Genomic DNA, 20,463 nt, shown 5'->3' with positions numbered 1-20,463 from the left:
GCGGGCGGTCGGGTGCTGGCCTTTGGCCGTCCCAATGTTGGCCAACCCCGTATACCTTCCTGGTTCCACCCCCGCCAAACTCCACAGCCGGTTCTTCTAAAATAGTTTATTAGGAGACGAAAACTCAGGCTTAAAAAAAAACAATCCACACCCCCTGCCCCCAAACACAGAGAAACACCAAATATCCCAGCATCCCCCGCTGGGCCCCCCCCCCCGGCCATGCGGGGCCCCCCTGGAGAGAATCGCAGCGTGTGCCCCACTCTAGCCAGGGACACAGGCTGCCCTAGCACCAGCTGGATTTCGCCAGGGCCGCCCAGAGGATTTAGGGGGCCTGGGCAAAGCAATTTCGGGGGCCCCTTCCATAAAAAAAGGTTGCAATACTAGAGAATACTATATTCTCATGGGGGCCCCGGCGGGGCCCGGGGTCTGGGGCAAATTGCCCCACTTACCCCCCCCCCCCGCTGGGCGGCCTTGGATTTCGCAGGCCTCCCTCTGGGGAAGGGCTCTGAGACCCTAGGCGGGGTCAGTCGCCACCACCTCAGGGGTTCTCCCTATGCCTCCCCCGCAGGATATTAGCCTGGGGACTAGGCTCCCCGAGGGAAGTGGGGGAGACACCCAGGCGGGGCTCACGCTGCCTTGCTTAGGTGGTTCAGTTCCAGCATCTTAGCCCTGGCGTCCCATCGAACTGCGCGGCCGGGGGCCCTGTGCACATGACCAACAGCAGCGTCTCTCTCACACTCACACACACGCGCAGCTCCTGACGCTTTCCCTCTGCCTGGCGGCTAAGCCGGATCCCAGCACCGGGCCTGGCGCATCACAGCTGCCAGGTGCGGTCAGCGCTGCTTTGCTGAACTCAGGAGCAAGCTCTTGGCTCCTAAGGGGTTGTGCCCCCCGGGCTGTGCCTGGCCATTTCACCTCCCCACCCCATCCCCTCCGTGCCCCCCAGGAGAGGCAGTGCTAGGCGCAGGCAGAGCCCGAGCCCCGACTCGCTTGCACTCCAGCCCCCTAGCCAATGTCCGCGGGGCCTTCCTTGAGTATTAACCAGCTCCCCACACACTGGGGAGAGCAACCCGCGGTTTTCCAGCCCGTCCCCCGCCATTTTCACAAAGGGCCCCGCTCCCCCTTGCGCCTCTCTCCGACAGGATCGGCTCCCATTTGGAAACTGCCCGGTCCCCTTCCCCACTGCCTCTGGATCCCCCTCCACCCCCCCAGCCGCTCCAGGCTGCCCAGAAGCCTGCAAAGTGGAGCTGCAGGGCGGCCCGGTTTCTGCCCACCTCCCCGGGCCTTTGAGGGGATTTGGGGGCTATGCACCCAGAGGCCACATGCCATGGGGCCGGGAGGGGACCGACCTGTCCCTTTCCTGGGCCGCTCTGTGCAGGTCCCCACCTCCCCTCCCCAAGCTGCGGGAGCACAGAGAAGAGACACAAATGTGGGGCTGGGACGGACGGGCAGCGCTGGGATAAACATCTGCAATCCCCAACGGGCGTCACCGAAAGGGGGGAAGGGGCAGTAGAGGAAGGGGAAATGTCAGACAATTCGCAGGGAAACCTCCCAGCCCATGGAATCTCCAGGGGACCTGGCGGTGACCGTGCCCCAGCCCAGGGGGGTGGAAGGCTGGATGGGGGCCGGAGAGTCTTGTTCCCCTGCAGGTCTGGGCTGGGTGAAATGGCAGCTGCCCAGGGGCCAGGCTCCCCTCCCCGGCGATTGCTGGAGTCTCCAAGGAGCCAGCTGCCCCCCCTCTTTTGACCCCCTTTCTCTCTCACTCTCACCACACGCCACACCCCACCCCAGGCAGCCCCCAAGGGCAGCACTCCCATCAGTGCCCCCTCCCCGGCCAGAGTCCTGGCCAGTGGCTCCCGGCCCTCCCGCTCACGCCGTCGCTGGCCGGGCACGGGGGAGGCAGCCGGGGGCGTTCACAGCTCCTCGGCCGGCTCCAGCCGCACCTGGCTGGGCTCTGTCCAGGCCAGCGAGGCCGCCATGGGGCCGTCGTGACTCAGCCCCTCCAAGTCCGAGTGTCCGTCCCGCGGCAGGGCCCCGGTCCCGTTGGCCTGTGGAGCCTCTGCCCGGGGCTTGCCGAGCGCCTGGCTGCTGAGGAATTTGCGGAGGACTCCCCGGGGCTCGCCCTGGGCCTCGCCGGCGTACTCCGTCCACACGGGATTCTCCGGCTCCTGGGGGCTCTCGGCGCCGTCCTTCATCAGGGCATAGACCACCCGGGAGGAGGCAGCGTTATGGAGAGACCTGGAGAATACTGCCACGGGGGGGCGGAGGGGGCACAAGCCCAATCAGTGGGGCGTCTCCCAGCGCCAGCCGGCCAACACCATTCAGCAGTGCCCCTCCCCCCCGCCCTTCCCCCACAAGTTGTGAGAATCATTCTGCACCCCATGGTTCTTTACAGGGCACGGAAATTGCTCCACCCAGCACTACCATGCAGCCACCTCTGGGGTGGAACCGGACAGCTGCATAACAGTATACGGCAATGCTGCCTCGGGATCGCGTTCCCTCCAGTGCTGAAATGCAGCCACTTCTGGGGTGGAACCAGACAGCGTAATAGCATACGGCAATGCTGCCCCGGGATCGCGTTCTCCCGGCGCTGAAATACAGCCACCTCTGGGGTGGAACCGGACATCTGCATAACAGTATACGGCAGTGCTGCCTCGGGATCGTGTTCCCTCCAGTGCTGAAATGCAGCCACTTCTGGGGTGGAACGCGGCGACTGCTTAACAGCTCGCAGCAACCCCGCAGTGCTCTGCGGCCCCAGGAATTAAAAAGAACCAATGTCTAGTGAAAGCTCCATGGGGCATTTAGGAAGGCAGTGCTACCCAGGTTGGCATTCAGACTGCAAAAAAAAGTGCCAGGGGAATTTTTATTAAACCAAATTTTAATGTAAAGCCCTTGGGTTTTACTTTGATTGGGAAGACGGCAGCTTCCCAGCCTAGCATCTGAATGGCGGGGGTGGGGGTACTGCCTGTGGACAAGGGCTTAGCTTCAGCCCTGCTTACCCCACCACCGATGTCATCTCACATCAGTATCCTCCTGGTGGTACATACTGGGAAACTGAGGCACGGACCTGGGTCAGTGCCTTGGTCACCCAGCGAGTCATGGCAGAGCCGGGCTTGAAAGGCAGCTGTCCTGTCTCCCAGACCTTAACCACAACACCGTCCATTGCCAGCAGGTCTGTGCAGGACCCCTCAGCTCCCAGGGAGCTGCCGGCATGTTGTGGACCCCTGAACTCCCCCTGCATTCTGCACATTACCAGCACGTACCTCTCACCGGCCCAAAGTCACCTTCCGGCTCCGCTTTATTGGGGGCAAAGGGGCTGATGGAGGGGAAGACGATCAGGGCGAAGGAGAGCAGCAGCACCTGCGAGTCGGAGGGAGAGAGACGTCAGCTGGTCCCTCCGATAGTCATGGTCTCCTGCCCCACCCGTCCGTGGGTTGGGGGGGCAAGAGGAGGGGAACTTGGGTACCAGCCAGAGGACCTACTTCAACTTCCTAGGGACACTGGGAGCAGGTCATGAGTCTGTGTCTGTCTGTCTTCCATCGCCATTCATACCACAAAGTCTGTCTATCCATCCGTCCATCCATCTCCATCCATACCCCCCTGTCTGTCCATCCATCCCCATTCATACCCCTCTGTCTGTCTGTCCGTCCGTCCATCCCCATCCTCTGTCTGTCTGTCTGTCCGTCCGTCCATCTCCATCCATACCCCTCTGTCTGTCCGTCCATCCATCCCCATTCATACTCCAGTGTCTATCTGTCAATCCATCCATATCCCCAATGTCTATCTGTCCATCCAGCCCCATTCATACCTCTCTGTCTGTCTCGCTCTCTTTCCATCCCCCTTCATCTCACTTCTCTCTGACTCTCTATCCGGCCCCATACACGCTGTGATGTTTGTCTGCCCGCCTGTCCATCTACCCTTCCTTGCCTGTGCCCGTTCCCGTGGTATCAGAGCGCCATCCTGTGGTCAGCAGCAGTATGTGTGTGTGTGTGGGGGGCAAAGCTCCTCAGAGCCAGACCATGACAGAGCCCACCCCCAACACAGAGGAAATGGCAGAGCCGGGGGTGCTGGTGCAGCCCCCAGCTGCTGCTGGGCCGTACCCCTGCACAGGAATAGGGGTCTCGTGGCTACATGGAGGCAGTGGGGGGAAAGGAGATGGAGGGGGTCCAGGAAATCTTGCCCAGCAGAGCCCCCCGCTCCCCTAAAGCTAGGCCCAGCCCCCCTTGGGGGCATCAGCACAGAAGGGGGCAAATGGTGAGAGATCTCCACGCACCGCGATGCAGGTCCCTGTCTGGGCGGCTTTGTTAGTCGACTGCACCACGAGGGTCTGGAGTTTCCTCAGTTGCTCCAGGAGGGACCTGGATGCGGAAAAGACCCGGTCAGAGGCAGGGGCTGAAGGGGGGAGCACTGCCCCCCGTGGGGCCCCAGGGGCAGACCCATCCCTCGGGGCAAGTTAGAACTAGATCAAAGCCCCCTGCCAGGCACCAGGGGGCGGCAGGGCTGAAGTGGGCGACTTGGGCCCATCTCTGTTTGCAGCCCCGGGGCCAAGTGCAGGGAGCCAGCCTGCCCCGATGGCCGAGGTGGGAGCTAGCAGGGCCATCTCCAGAGGGGCTCTGGGTAACTTTCACTTCCAGGGGGCCTGGGGGAGGCATCCCCTGGGCTCTCTTTGCAGCCGGATCACCCGGTTATTCAGGTTAAGGGGGAGACAGCCAGTGCCCCCATCCCCCCGGCAGCAGGGAGCTGGGACTCACGAGTTCTGCTTCTCCAGGTGCAGCACTTTTCTTTGCAGTTCCTGGTTCTGCGCCGTGCAGGCCGACATCCTGGGGGGAGAAGCGGGAGGAGGCGTGAGCCGCTGGGGGGCTGAGATGGGAAAGGCGGGGGCAGAGATGGGACATGGGGAAGCAGGGCTGAGATAGGAACTGGGGTGGGGGCAGAGATGGCTCCGTGGGGCAGCGCTGGGTGGGAACTAGGTAGGGGCATGAGGCAGGTTCTCGTCTAGAGAGAGGACCCGAGCCTGCACCGCCAACAGCCCAGCCCAGGGGCATTGTGCCCCCGTGGGCCAGCGGTAAATGACTGCACGAGGGGCAGGGCACCGGGGAGTGGGGCCCAGAGCCAGCCGGCTCCCGCCTGAGGCCGGCAGCTCCTGCTCGGATGTGCGGCGAGAGCGGCCGGGATCTCACCGGCTCTCCAGCCCGTCGATATATTCCTTCTTCTTCTTCCGGCTTTCCTGAGCCGACTGCTTATTCCGGATCTTCCGGCGGATCTTCTTCAGCACTCGCTCCTCGTACTGCCGGAGAGAAGGGCAGAGCCCGGACCATGGCGCTGGGGCGGGGACTCCCTGACTGGAGTCCTTCCCAGCCCCACAGCCCATCACCCTGTGACCCCGGAGAATAGATACTACTGTGCGCCTCTCACTGGGGGGCTGGAATGCTTTGCAGGGAGCAGTTACCTGACCCCCCCGCAGATGAGAAACTGAGGCACCAAGAGGGGAGGGGACCTGCTTAAGGCCCCCCAGTGGATAGGACCCAGGAGTTCTGACACTAACCAAACTCACTCGGCTGAGATGGCCCAGCGGGGAGCATAGGTTCTGGGGATGGCGAACAACCCAGCCCCGCTGCTCTCCCTCCTCTAGCCCCCAAGGGCTGATCTCTCCTGTGTGAACAACCCGCTTCCCCCAGGGCCTGGGCATCCACCAAGACCTGTCCTACAAGCCACCCCTGTGGCCCATTCACTGTCCCTCACTCCCACCCAGGCTCCTCCGCTGGGGTCCAATTCAACCCTGGGGTGAGCGAGTACCACCACACCCCTGGAGTCAGTGGCACCGCCGTGGCCTAGATCTGCTCCAGAAGCCAACAGCAGACCAGAACCTACAGCTGAGTCCACAATGAGCCCAGCAGGGACCCCCATCCCATGGGCCCTCCACGCCCCCAACCCCCTCCACGCCTACCCCGCTGGCTCTCCATGCACTGGAAGGATAAGACTCAGCTGTAAAGGTGACCCGGGGGGATCCCGTCCCTTGGCCTCTCCTTACCTTGGTGAGGGGCAGCTGGGTGGGCAGCGTGACCCCCTCCTTGGCCAGCAGCTTCTTCTCGTCCTCCGTCAGCACCAGCTCCTGGCAGTGCCCATGACTTTGTCTCAACAGCACTGGGGTCATCAGCTGCTGCTGCTGCTGTGTCAATGGCACCAATGTGTTATCCCTGGAAGCGCCTTGGCCCCTGCCCCCCCGGTTCTGCTCCGAGAGCCCGGCCACATGGCCATCCTCCCAGCTGGGGGGACCATCCCAGGGGGCAGGGCAAGCCCACCTGACCCCTCTGCAGACCTCAAAGTGAACCAGAGATTTTGGGAGGGTCAGAAAAGTCCCAAGGCTGCAAGGTCAGGATTGAGGGGCGCTGTTGGGGGTGGGGGGCAGGCCTGGAATAGCAGAGATATGACGGGAATGGACTCAGGTCCTCAGGCACTGCCCCCTAGTGGAGGACGCTTTTCACAGTCCCTGCTTGTCATCTGCCCAGCCCCTACCAGGGTTATCTATGCCGAACTTTCAAACCCTAATTAACACACGCTTGGCCCAGTTTGCCACTGCCCTGCAGCTCATGCTGTTGTGTACAACAGGGCACAGGGGCTGTAAAATGCCCCGCTCTGCTCTGGGGACATTTTACATCCCTTTGCACGGGTGCCAATGACTGCGCAAGGTGCAGGGCAAGAGAGAATCGGACTCTTTGGACCTGACCTTCTGCAATCCAGTAATTACAGAGCAAATGGGGAAGGATGGATGGAGAGTGGATGGGAATGGATGGATGGATGGACGGGGGACAGGTGGATGGATGGAGGATATAGAGAGGTGGACGGATGGATACAATAAGATTGGGGAGGATGGATGGATGGAGAGCGGATGGGAATGGATGGATGGACGGATAGGGTGGCAGGGGGACAGGTGGATGGATAGTGGGTGGGGATGGGTAGACAGGAGAATGGATGGACGGGGGGGACAGGTGGATGGATGGGGGATGGATAGTGGGTTGGGATGGGTGGACAGGTGGGTGGATGGGAATGGATGGGGAGATGGATAGTGGGTGGTGACGGGTGGACAGATGGATGGATGGATGGATGGATGGATGGATGGATGGATGGATGGACGGAAGGACGGGGGAACAGGTGGATGGATGGGGGGATGGATAGTGGGTTGGGATGGGTGGACAGGTGGATGGATGGGACTGGATGGATGGATGAGGGGATGGATAGTGGGTGGGGACGGGTGGACAGATGGATGGTCGGATGGATGGATGGATGGATGGATGGATGGATGGATGGATGGATGGAAGGACGGGGGATGGGGGGATAGATGGGGGGATGGATAGTGGGTTGGGATGGGTGGACAGGTGGATGGATGGATGGATGGATGGACAGGGGGACAGTGGATGGATGGGGGACTGGATAGTGGGTTGGGATGGGTGGACAGGTGGATGGATGGAGGGAAGGATGGGGGAACAGGTGGATGGATGGGGGGATGGATAGTGGGTTGGGATGGGTGGACAGGTGGATGGATGGGGAGTTCCTGGGGATGGGCAGGTGGAATGCAAGGCCCTCACCATCTCACAGTTGCTGGACAGCAGCAGGTCCTTCACCGTCAGGGTGCAGGAAGTGGCGATCTGAGTGGGAGCAGGCAAGTCGCCACTCTTCTCCGAGAAAAAACCAGGATTCCACATGTCTGGGATGAAGGACAAGGGGAGACGGGGGGTCAGTGTGATCAATGCCCTAGGCCAGCTGACCGGCTTCTTGCTCGGGGCGTTAGCCCTGGTGTCCGGGCCCCAATTCACTCCACCTCCTGAGTCTCCTGCAGGATCTCCCTCGCTGGAGTCCTGTGGGCCTGACGCCACCTGCTTGGCACCCGGGTTCATCGCCGCCCCCGAGCCGGGCTACTCCCGCGCCCAGTGGGAGCGAGTCACCAGACAACACAGGGTGGGGGCTGACGGAGCATCAGGCCCTGAGTGTGGAGCTGAGCCTGGGACTTGGGGCTCCAGCTGCCAGACCCCCAACCAGGGCCGCCCAGAGGATTCAGGGGGCCTGGGGCAAAGCAATTTCGGGGGCCCCTTCCATAAAAAATGTTGCAGCACTACAGAATGCTATATTCTCGTGGGGACCCCTGCGGGGCCCGGGGCACATTGCCCCACTTGCCCCCCGGGCGGCCCTGCCCCCAACCTGCTCTGGCTGCAGGTTCCTCGCTGTGCCAGGGCTGGCTGCAACCAGCGGGATTTACCGCCATCTGCTGGTGACTCGGGGTGTTACCGGCAAGATCCACTCGCGCTGCAGTTCCACGCCGGACGGGCTGGTGTGCTCGGGAAGGACCGCTCAGGCCCCGCGCACAGGCTGCGTGCGCACCCGTCTGGGCCCCCCCCCCTTCGCTCCCCCCCCCAGTTCTGCACCCCAGGCTCCCTGCTGAGTCCCCCTCCCAGCTCCCTTCACCCCAGGCTCCCCGCTGAGCCCCCCCAGCTCTGCACCCTGAGCCCCCCCACCCAGCTCTGCACCCCGGGCTCCCCGCTGAGCCCCCCCCAGCTCTGCACCCTGAGCCCCCCCACCCAGCTCTGCACCCCGGGCTCCCCACTGACCCCCCCAGCTCCCATCATCTGAGCTCCCCGCTGACCCCCTCAGCTCTGCACCCCAAGCTCCCTGCTGAGCCCCCCAGCTCTGCACCCCGGGCTCCCCACTGACCCCCCCCCAGCTCTACACCCCGGGCTCCCTGATGACCCCCCCCCAGTGCTGCATCCCGGGCTCCCACTGACCCCCCCAGCTCTCTTCACCCCGGGCTTCCCACTGACCCCCCAGCTCCCATCACCCGAGCTCCCTGCTGACCCCCCCCCAGCTCTGCACCCCAGGCTCCCCGCTGACCCCCCAGCTCTGCACCCTGGGCTCCCCACTGACCCCCCCCTCCCAGCTCTACACCCTGGGCTCCCTGATGACCCCCCCCAGCTCTGCACCCCGGGCTCCCCACTGACCCCCCCTCCCAGCTCTACACCCTGGGCTCCCTGATGACCCCCCCCCCAGCGCTGCACCCCGGGCTTCCCACTGACCCCCCAGCTCCCATCACCCGAGCTCCCTGCTGACCCCCCCAGCACTGCACCCCAGGCTCCCCGCTGAGCCCCCCAGCTCCCTTCATCCTGGGCTCCCCAATGAGGCTCCTCTTTCCCCCCACTCCAGCTCCACACCTGAACTCACCGAGGTCTATGGAGACTTCGGCCTCCCGCAGGTCAGCCCCAGGCAGGCTGGGAGCGGGCTGGGCCTGGGAGGACTCCTGGTAGGGGTACGCCGGCTCACCGGGCCCCCCATCCGAGTAGCCCCCCGGGCTGCCTGTGGGCACGTAGTGCTGGGGGCTGTCGAGCTGGTCCGAGTTCGGGTCCTCAGAGATGCCGCTGTCGCTGGCTGCAGGGGACCAGATCGGGGAGTCAGAGCTGGAGTCCCCCGAGCCCAGGATGGAGCTGAGGAAATCCTCGTTCTCCTGGGCACCGGGCAGCTGCTGGAGAAGAGACGGAAATGAGACCAGAAGACGAGTCACCCACGGGAGGGGGAAGCAGGGCATGGATGGAGCCGGGCATTGGCCTGCCCATGGACACGCCCTGCCAGAGCGTGAGCCAGCCGGGGGCGGGGGTGGGGCTGGGACTGGGGTTCCCGGCACTAGTGCATGGGGTGGGGATCCCAATGCACCCAGGGGTGGGGAGGGGCTCCTGGCACTAGTGCATGGAGTGGGGATCCCAGTGAACCCAGGGGAGGGGGTGGGGCTCCCAGTGCACTGAGTAGCACGGTGGGGATCCTTGTGCACCCAGGGGAGGGGACCCCAGTGCACCCAGGGGAGGAGGTGGGGTCAGCCTCCCCCTCCCCACCCCCGGCACTAGTGCTCTGCACTGGGCGGATCAGTCAGTGACTTGTTGGCCTCCCAGGCAGAGGGGTCCCTAGGGAAAGCCTGGTTGGGAGACCAGGCTGGTGTTTCCCTCGTGTGCCCCTGCCTCCCCCGCTGGCCCCGGCTCTGGGGGAGGGGAACTCACACTCTGCTCTGGCCCGGGCCAGCCGGCCGTGTGGCCCCCGAACTCCACGTTCCGGAGGATCCCGTCCTGTCGGTCAAAGAGCAGGTCCAGCAGCTCCAGGCTGTCAATGCTGCCCATTTGGCAGCTGGAGGCCATGTCTGCTGGGGAAGAGACAGTGCCGTAAGGCCAGGCCAGCTCCCTGGGCACCCCGGGTGCAGAGCTGGGGATGGGCTCAGCGGAGAGCTTGGGGTGCAGAGACCTGCGGGGGGCTCAGCGGGGAGCCTGGGGTGCAGAGCTGGGAGGGGGGCTCAGTGGGGAGCCCAGGGTGCAGAGCGGGGGGGTCAGTGGGGAGCTTGGGGTGCAGAGGTGGGGGCTCAGCGAGGAGCTTGGGGTGCAGAGCTGGGGAGGGCTCAGGGATATAGTGAGAACTGGGATGGGAGAGCAAATCCCTCCTGCCCTGCTGTGACAAAGTGGGACTGTTCTTAATGTTTCCTCTGAATAGTGTGCGGGTGCCTCAGTTTCCCCTATGCATTTCTTAAGTCTCTAGGGGGTGAGATTGTTGCAGAGCAAAGGGCCAGTGTGCATAAATCACCGACACTCTGTCTCCTGGCAACAAATGGCCGGGGCCCTCCCCCCCCCTGCAAGGGGATGGCTAAAGGTGAACAAAGAGATCAGGTGACCTCCTGGCCCGGGAAAGGGACAAAGCCCAGAGGAGGAGGGGCTGGAGGGGGTTTCAGTTTGGAGCTGGCTGGGGACGGGGAGTGAGTGCAGACGTGGGTGTCTGGCTTGCTGGGCCCCATAATGGACCCGGCCGAGGGGTCCCGTTCGCTGGACCTACAAGCTCTGTTTTAGACTGTGTTCCTGTCATCTAATAAACCTCTGTTTTACTGGCTGGCTGAGAGTCACGTCTGACGGCGAAGTGGGGGTGCAGGACCCTCTGGCTTCCCCAGGACCCGGCCTGGGTGGACTCGCTGTGGGAAGCGCACGGACGGGCATATGCTGAATGCTCCAAGGTCAGTCCCAGGAAGGTGAAGCCATGGGAACTTCTTGCCCTGAAGACAGTCTGCTCCATGGGAGAGGAGGCTCTCCGAAGTCCTGACTGGCTTTGTGGGGAGCAGTTCCAGAGCATCGCCCGGGGACTCCGTGACACCTGCCTCCCCTGGGGAATCATCTCCCCACCAGCTCCTCTTCTCTCTGTTTCTTCAGCTCGTTGCCTGGCATGTGCCGTGTCCCCCCCAGCCTTGGGATGGGGATCCTCTTCCCCGCCGGCTCTGCCCCCAGGCCTGGGAGTGGGGACGGAGTCCAAGGGGAGTGGGGAACATTCAGGTTCGTTCCCCTTCCCTCAGCATTGGCCATGGAGCCTAACCAGGCCTCACGGCTGGGTTTATTGCCTCTTCCTAGAATCTCCCCCCCGCCCCCGCCCCCGCTCCCGCTCAGCCTGACTGGAGCCACATTTACTGCTGGACTCTGAACCTCCAACTTTTCTCCCCGTCTGACTCTCTGCGTCTGCCTTGGCTGTCTCCAGCAGCACCTCCAACTGGAAGGGAACAACATTGCAGCGTTTCCCCAGCGTAGCATAGGCAGGGGCTGGCCCTGGGCGGCTCCCTCGAGGCCCGCGCTTAGGGAAAGACAGGCCACTATTTCCCAAGGGGATGAGTGATCCTGGGGGGCTGACTTAAGTCACCGTAAAGGGGGCTGCTTTTCACCTGCCCCTCCGACTGTCGGGCCCTTTAAAGTGTCTCAGGTTGGGCACCCAAAGTTGCTAGTCACTGCTGAAAATCTTGGCTGTGGTGTAGACACAAAGAAGTGTGTGGGGCGGTGTCTTTGTCTTTGTGTGCCTGCGTGCATATGTGTGCACCAATACTCTCTAATGGAGGGAATCCAAACACCTAGCCTGTGTTTCATAGCCCCTATACTGCCAGCACCTAAGGGAGATTCTCCATTAGTTTAAGAGACAGGAAATGTCGTTGCACAGCCGAGTTCTCTCCCCGTTGCTGTGCTGGAGTTCCCAGGGGCGGTGGGGAGCAGAGCAGGGACACCCAATAAGTCTTAAGTGGCTAGGGTCCGTTCTATTGTTTTGCACCGCTCTGTTGGGCAGGGGTTGGCATTTTGATAGCTCTGAGCCTCCCCGCTCCCCCCATCTCTGACATGCAGGAGGGAGGCTCCTGGGCCAAGCTGGTGACTAATAAAGGTCCCTCCAAACTGCTCCAAGCACGAGGGCTTCACCCCGTTGGGTCCCCGGAGATCAGCAATTCTCCTCCATACAGCAGGTCTCTGGAAATGGGCTGATGCCAGACTCCCTCCTGCATGTGCCAACCCCACCTTGCTGAGCCCCTGGAGATGAGGAAATGGTGCTGGCAAACCCCCAAAGGCCGGTTGTCAGGACGCACCGCCAACGTAGTGGAGGTGGCCGTCCCAGCCACGGGGAGAGGGCCCTTGGCTGGAGAGAAGTGTCCAAAGCACCCAAATATCCCCCCCCTCCTGCCTCACGTAGGTGAGAACTTGGCTGGGCTCAGAGAGGCAAAGCAAGAGGACCTGAAACCTGGAGCATCCTTGCTACATCCCAGGCCCTGGCTTGCGCCCGTAGGATAGTCCTCGGCCTGCAGAGCCCTTTCTGGTGGCCCCTGAGGCGGATAGAGCCGATGGAGGCGGATCGAGGACTGGGAGTGGGAGGTGTTAGCGGCTGCCTTTGGCAGGTTAAGAGGGGAGGTGACTGGGTGATGGGCTCACTTGGTGCCCACCTGAAATAATGAGCAACTAATTGTTTCCTGGCAACCAGGAACCTCTGAGCTGACCCCTGCCTGGGACTCACTCCGCAGCTACAGAGCCGGGGTGATTTCATGGCTGTCCATTTTCTCCTGCCCCATAGCGTGGCCCTCCACAGGGTTCTGGGGCCTCTGAGTTCTGAGTGCCTCTCAGCTCTCTTTTTTAGGCTCTCCACAGAGAGGCAGAAAACAGCTACTTGACTTTGGGTCCTTCCCCCTCCAGGGGCAGGAGCTGGCTGACCTGGGGGAGGGCACAGTGGATGCAAAACTGAGTTTGATTTCTTACATCTGCCCCTATCTTGGGCTCCCGTTTCCCCGGTGCAAACCCAGCACCGAGGGGCTCTCTTGTGTCGTACACCGGGAGGAATCGGAAATCTGTGGCTAGCACAAGGCCAAGGAGGATCAGGCGCACTGCAGAGCTCCTCCCAGTCTACCCCAGGCTAAAGCAAACTGTGGCCCGTTAATTATTTCTGCAAACACAACCCTTGGGCTCTGGAGTAACGGCGATGATGTTTTTCATTCCAAACGTTTTTTCGGTGCCAAACAGCTTTTCCTCGGGCAAGGGCCAATTTTGAAGAAATTTGGGGGCCTTTGTTGAAAAACCTGAAAAGGTTTCCCTCTTCAGACACTGAATCATTTTGCTTGGCCACAAACCCAACGGTTTTTTGGTTGGAGTTTGGCTGGCCAAAATGTTTCAGTTTGGCGAAAAATTCGGGCGGCAAATCTTGACAAAGTCTTGTTTTGTTTTCATCGAAATCTTTTGCAGGTACCCAACAAATCGGTTCCCAGCCAGCCGCGCTCTGTAGCTATGAAGCCAGATTTTCAAAAGAGCTCAGCTCCCGTCTAGGTACTTAACTACAGTACAGATACTCCAGATCTTAATCCCCAGCTGCCCCGTTGTGCTACAAAGCTCTTGTGAAAATCTGGATACTTATTTGGCAGCCCAAATGAGGAGTGGTGATGATTCATTTGTATCATACCACCTAGGACCCATTTCTTGTGAAAATTCTGGCCCTAAGAAACAAACAGGTACCAGCATGAATCACATTTTATAGGCATCAGACGAATATTCAGTGACCGGATCTGGACTCAATGCTTATAATGGAGATGCCAAATACTAATGGTTGATGGTAAGTTTGAAAAATATAATGAAAAAAAAAAAAACACACCCCAACCCAAGGCAGACTTTCTAAGGTAGCTGCTTGAGTCTGCGTGGGAAATTGCTAATTAATATGCTATTAACAGCAATCGGTTGTTATTAAATCACTCTTTGGCCAGTGGACTTTTCTGTCCCCCTGTCCCGACCTTTGTCCTGTTGTTTGTGTGGCACTGATAGCCAAACTCAGGGCGGCTAGGAAAAGACACCAAAAGGACAGATTTCTGGAGGAATTAGCCCATGGACTCACCTCTGTCTATAGCCAAGTCCCACTCCAAGAGCCTCTGCTGATGTGGACTGGGGGTTCCCGGCGAACCCCGGGAAGCACTGGTGGCTGGAATGAGTCTTCTCTCTCTCTCTGCTTCTCCCCAAAGTTTCTTTCACTCAGTGGCAAAGTTTAAACTCCAACGGAGCAGAAATAGCCTCAAGGATTGCAAAACCCTCCCCGGTTCTGATTGGACAGTGGGGCAAAGGGCTCTATGCTGATTGACGGCTAGAGGGGAGCGGTAATGGCTGAGGGGAGCTGGGTAACTATTACCGAGATGTTTTTGTTGTTCTCCAAGCCAGGGTGGGCCCTGGGCCCGGCGGTGCAAAGTCCCAGCCCGCCCCATCTCTCTGTGAACTCTCACCCACTTTCAGGAACGATTTCCCTTTTGCTAGACCAACGCATCAGCATTAATCACATTTTCTGGGTGTCAGAAATAATCCCGGGGCATTTGGAAGATGTTGCCTTGGACTCGCGCCCTTATCTTATCCCATAAACACATGAGCTGCCTTTCCGGCCTTCTGAGGCCAGGGCACATGGCAGGACACCTGGATTCCTAGGTCCTACCCCCAGCTCTGGCCCTGACTTGCTGTGTGACATTGGTCCAAGCCACCTAACCTCCGTGCTTTGGTTTCTCCACCTGTGAAATGGGGATAATGGTACTTACCTTCTTAAGCACTTTGAGATCGATGAATGTAAACCTCTAAGGAGTAGAAGGTTTGGTGCTTTGGTTTCTCCACCTGTGAAATGGGGATAATGGTACTTACCTTCTTAAGCACTTTGAGATCGATGGATGTAAACCTCTAAGGAGTAGAAGGTTATTATCCTGGTCTGTCTTCTTCCTCCCTCGTTATTATCCTGCTCTGTCTTCTTCCTCCCTCAGTGGGCAGAATTCCCATATGGGACCAGGTGATGGAATGGGTGGAACTAACATCCTGAGGTCTGACCTGGCTCTCACTTGGACTACCTGGACATTGACTTTAATGGAGTCACTCCAGATTTACACCAGCATCAGTGACAACCCAGTCAGGCCTCTTGGCTCTGGCCTGCCAGGTGCCTATGGGGCGATAGCACTGCCGGAGCAGCTCCCCTGTAGCTTCTTCAAGCACATGAGTTGTTCTCCCCAGTAGTGCAGCAGCTGAGCTTATCATGTTGCCCAGATACTAAGGTGATGGGCACACTGGAAATCAGAGGGGACAGGCCACACGTCCTGAACTTCATAGACCAGTCCAGTTTTGATGGGTCTGTTCCATGGCTGGCTGTTAGGCGAAGAGCCCTACGGCTAACCTCACCAGACAGGCAGCCATCCACACCAGGTAAGGCCTCTGGGAAGACTTTGAGAGTACTCCCATGTAGAGCGCACTGCAGTGATGCAGGCCTGGATGACAGCAGCGAGGCCTGGATTGGAGTGAAGCGGTCCCGAACGCCCAGCTGCAGTTAATGTAAAACATAGTCATCCAACAGCTACAAATTGCCCAGAGAAATTCAAATGAGAATTATGGCACAAATGTTTAACAGCAAAGGTGGTTGACCAATGGACCGAGCTCCCAAGGGAAGGGCGGATTCTCCATTTCTTGATGTCTTCGGATCAAGATTAGCTGCTTCTCCGGAAGTTGTACTTTAGCGGTTCGCTAGTTAGCAGGCCCAGGACAGGGCTAGCGGTGAAATCTACGGCCTGTGACATACAGGAAGTCAGACCAGATGATCTAAAGGTGTATTCTGCCCTTAAACTCTACGAATCATTGTAATGGTGAAGACGTTGCCAATTTCTATTATAACCCTTCTGGGGAGGGCTCTATAACTTGACTGTTCGAAGGAATTGCTTCTATGATCCTAAGGAGACGAACAGTGTTGCGGCTGGCGGATAAACAGAGCACAAAGATGGTAGCAGATGAGGTCCGAGGTGCAGACTGGGATGAGCCTGTTGAGGGGAAGGCTGGGCTTGTGGACTTGGGTTCCGGAGAATCAAGGTTCAAATCCTGGTGCTACCACAGACTTCCGGGGTGACCGTGGACAAGTCACGGCATCCCTCTGAGTAGCTCCTCCTGTGTAAGGTGGAGATAATGATACAGATTTGCCAGGGGAGCTGGGAGAATGAACGATTGTCAGGTGCCTGTTTACTGCAGCCACGGGGGCCAGAGAAGCTCCTGGACTTACGGAGGACATTGATGGCTGGTGCGGTGGGCAATGGGAGGAGCGATGTGGCCCGGAAGGTGATTTTCTCAGTGCAGATTGTGGGAGCTGTTCACTCTGCGTTATTGCACGGGGCCGGTTTGCCCTTCGGGCGGAAAATGCCTGTTTCAGAGGCTTTTCCAATAACCATGCACGGAAACCTCTGAATCTGGGCAAGTGGATGCTTTGGGCTGTGGCTACGGTGCTTCCCGTCTGGCGCTAGGACAGCGAAGGTCGGATCCTGCTCTCAGTCACGTGGGGCAAGTCAGAGAAGGGCCATGGAAGCCCAGGCCCGAGATGTAGTAGCCAGTTGCCAGGCCAGCCCAGCTCCAGGCTGTCACAGGGGAATGGTAGGCTTGGCAATCGATCCTGATTGTGCCTCTGGGGCCGGGAATGCTGGGAAGGGAGCAAGGTGGGAAATATACAAGCATCCCCTCTGCCTGAGGCCCAGCCGTCCCCTCCAGCAGTGGGAGGCCTAGGCGGATTTTCCCCCTAGCAGAGGGATCCCGAAGCCCAGATGAGTAAGAAACCTTGTGACTGCGGCGTGGTGCAAGGGGCCGGGGCGAGGGGCAAGGCCATGAGTGAGATGCAAGGTCAGCGTCTAGCACTGTTATCTCATTGCACAACATCTTCTGATTAACAATCAATGGCCTGATCCTAGGAGGCGTTGGGGGCCCTCAGCATCTGCTGATGTCCCCGGGAGTTGCAGATGCCCAGCACCTCATGGGAGATGCGGAGCGGTGCACAGAATCGGGCCTTAAGGGAGCGGGGCGCCGTTAGGGATTGAAGCCCAGCGGCCAAGCTCAGGTGAACACAGTGGAGACTGGCCACTAGGCACCTGCTTGGCAGATCTGGAGGGTGAGTTTAGCAGATCGCCTCCCCCCCAAAGCCCACTGACCCCATCTCAGAGGTACGCTCCAGTCTGCCTCTGCTCAGAAGCAGGTTCCAGTCAAAATCGACAGGGAAGGCGTAAGACTAAACAGGGTCTATCAAAATTCAGGGCCCGTTAGATCGCTCCCAAGAGGGAATGTGGAGCTGCTCTCTTGGGCAACAGTCCAGGCGATACACAGAGCTCCCCCACTGCCGAAGAGAGACAGAACTCTAATGCTGCTTAGTGGGTGCATACAGGTTCATACACACCCCCCCCACCACCTCCAGAGGAAGTTGTGATTTTTTTAATCCTGTTCCCCAGGTGCTGTCAGCTCCAATAGCATCGGGGCAGGAGCCTGCATTGGGCAATGTCCTCAGGTGTGTGATTTTATTGCCGGGTTATCCATGGCACTTGGTGCAAAGGTCGCAAGTTTCAGCTTCACGTTCTGCAGGAGGCAGCTTGGGGAATAACTGACAATTATCAGCAGAACCTGGAGCATAACGGCAGCAGAGAGCAGCTAACTCCAGGCTGCTGGGGGCATCCTCTCCTGGCCTCCAAGCAGGACGGTGGAAAAGCCAACAAAGAGACTGCCTCCCCCTAGGGTGGCCAGATATCAAGTGTGAAAAATCGGGACAGAGGGTAGGGGGGTAATAGGCACCCATGTAAGGAAAAGCCCCAAATATCGGGACTGTCCCTATAAAATCGGGACATCTGGTCACCCTACCTCCCCCTTCCATCCTGGGTTTGATGCTGAGGTGGCACGTGCTGGGCCAGGACTTCGGGCGCATAGCCTGTGCCGCGGGGATGCCCATGCAGAGCAGTCCGTGTCGATTAAAGCTCAGTTATACAGCTCACTAGAGAACCTTCGATAGCATCCCTCGCCCATAGCAGAGAATCTGGGAGAAGGAAGAAAGAAAAAAGGCTTGGGGCATTTCGAAAGTATGGCTGGCCAGCCTCCAACTCCCATACACCTTAAACTTCATGCCGTAAGACACTGGGAGTGGAAAGGTCTTTCAGCTGAAATGCAAAACCGAAGGCCTGCGAGCTTTGTGATTAGAGCCCATGACACTTTTTGCAAGATTTGTACTGTTAAAGGCAGCCTCCTAGCCACAGGCCATTCTATTCTGTCTCCCTACATACCGCATCAAGTGATTACTGTATTCTCCTTCACTTCCTGTCCTGAGCTGTTGTGTAGCATTGCTGTGTGCTGTTATACAGCAGCTGCGTCCCACCCCAGAGGTGGCTGCATTTCAGTGGGTTTTCGGTAGTTTGCACAACACCCTGAGCACAGTGGAAAGGCCGTCTGACTACCCAGCAGGCTGAAAAGCTGAGCGAACTCAGGCAGACGCAGCTGTATTACGCTTCCCCAATTCACCAAGCTCCTGATTTTCCAAAGGTTTATGTCATTCCCCCAACAAATAAGCAGGGCTCTGTTGTAACACATTTTAATTTTTGCAGCCCCCTCTAGCTACAAAAGTATCCAAGGTGCTTTGTAGTAAAGAGACCTAAAGGTAAAATAAACATCTGTATCAAACCAGATGGGAAACCAAGGGGCTGTGCCAAAGGCCTGAAGTAAAATTTTTCATCAAAAGGGGCTGACATCCTGGGACTTCTGGGACTAAAAGGGAGGATTTTATTGAGTGGTTCATCCCCGGTCATCCAGTCCCAGTTTCTGGCAGTCAGAGGTTTAGGGACACCCAGAGCATGGGGTTGCATTGCTGACCATCTTGGCTAAGAGCCATTGATGGACCTATCCTCCATGAACTTATCTAATTCTTTTTTGAACCCAGTCATACTTTTGGCCTTCACAACATCCCCTGGCAACGAGTTCCCCAGGTTAACTGTGTCTTGTGCGAAGTAGCACTTCTTTATGTTTGTTTTAAGCCTACTGCCAAGTGATTTCATTGGGTGACCCCTGGTTCTTGTGTCATGTGAAGGGGTAAATAACACTTCCTTATTTGCTTTCTCTGCAGCATTCATGATCTTATAGACCTCTATCATATCCCTCCCCGCTTAATCATCTCTTTTCTAAACTGAACAGTCCCACTCCTTTTAATCTCTCCTCATACAGAAGCTGTTCCATACTCCTATCATTTTCGTTGCCCTTTTCTGGACTTTTTTCAATTCTAATGTATCTTTTTTGAGATGGGGCAACCAGAACTGCAGGCAGTATTCAAGATATGGACGTACCATGGATTTATATAGTGGCATTGTGATATGTTCTGTCTTATCGATCCCTTTCCTAATGGTTCCTAACATTGTTAGCTTCTTTGGCTGCTGGTGCACATTGACCAGGTTTTCAGAGAACTATCCACAATGACTCCAAGATCTCTTTCTTGAGTGGTAACAACTAATTTTGACCCCATCATTTTGTATGTTCAGTTGGGATTATGTTTTCCAATGTGCCTCACTTTACATTTATCACCACTGAATTTCATCTGCTATTTTGTTGGAGTCAGAAGCTCACAGAGGGGATGTTATAGCATTAATTGGAAGAGGAGAAATGTGAAAGTGGCTTGGGCTGGGGTTTGGGGTTTTTTGGTCACAACCTGTCTGTCAAAACTGATGCTGGCAATTCACCCACTTGGCGCTGGTACCAACGTTCAGTTATCAGGGTTTGCCGGGATCAGGAGTGCACTTGATTTTAATTGCCTGCATGTAATTATGCAACTGAACATTGCCCTTTGATCAATGAAGCAATGCCATCTCATCAGCTTCACAACCAAGCCCACAGGGGGGGTTCCAATTGATTAGCCCAGGTCTGGGTGGCAACCAGGGGGATGACCCGGGAAGAGGGGAGGAAGAACAACTTGGTGACACAAGACTGTGATTTGAGGCATGAGCGGATCACTAGAGAGTGTGTCATGAGGGAATCTATCCTTGGTTATGATTCATTGATAATGATTAGTTCTTTTATCATGTATTTATTACCTAGATTTCTAATTCAGCCAACACCCTGGTACCGGTACCCGACTGGGATATAATCACACACCTGGGACGGGAGAGTTACCCGTCTTCTGCAGCATCTGGGACCAGCCAAGATCAGTGGCAGAATACTGCTCTACAAGGAGCACGATCCCTGAGTCCACATGATGCTCAGAGGCAGAACTAAAAGCAGTATCATCTCTTTGCCCTCACTCTCTCACACACCCATATGAATTATAAGCGAATGCAGTTAGTTCTCCTATGGGCTGGGGAGGAAGGAAGAGAGTGTTATTGTT

At 58.1% G+C, this 20,463-nt stretch overlaps 1 protein-coding gene across 5 annotated transcripts; it reads right to left on the bottom strand.

The window, feature by feature from the left end:
- Nucleotides 1–91: 91 nt before the first annotated feature.
- Nucleotides 92–14,366, bottom strand: CREB3L3 (cAMP responsive element binding protein 3 like 3). Of its 5 annotated transcripts, none has more exons than XM_024105803.3 (10): nt 14,185–14,366; nt 10,035–10,171; nt 9,211–9,508; nt 7,587–7,705; nt 6,032–6,169; nt 5,181–5,287; nt 4,752–4,820; nt 4,274–4,358; nt 3,264–3,360; nt 92–2,248 (listed from the first exon to the last, which is right to left on the bottom strand). In XM_024105803.3, exons 2-10 carry the CDS (start codon nt 10,167–10,169, stop codon nt 1,914–1,916), a joined length of 1,383 nt encoding a protein of 460 aa, XP_023961571.2. In that variant the 5' UTR covers nt 10,170–10,171; nt 14,185–14,366; the 3' UTR covers nt 92–1,913. The 5 variants fall into 5 exon arrangements, with proteins under 5 accessions (XP_023961571.2, XP_023961570.2, XP_008167107.2 ...); XM_024105802.3 differs by having other exon boundaries at nt 10,035–10,174; nt 14,185–14,365; XM_008168885.4 differs by having other exon boundaries at nt 9,211–9,505; nt 10,035–10,174; nt 14,185–14,365.
- Nucleotides 14,367–20,463: the final 6,097 nt, after the last annotated feature.

This window comes from Chrysemys picta, chromosome 25 (genome assembly GCF_011386835.1).
Source record: "Chrysemys picta bellii isolate R12L10 chromosome 25, ASM1138683v2, whole genome shotgun sequence".
Lineage (NCBI taxonomy): Eukaryota > Metazoa > Chordata > Testudines > Emydidae > Chrysemys > Chrysemys picta.
Note: the sequence above shows the minus strand (reverse complement) of the source record. Positions and strands in the feature narration are given on the sequence as shown.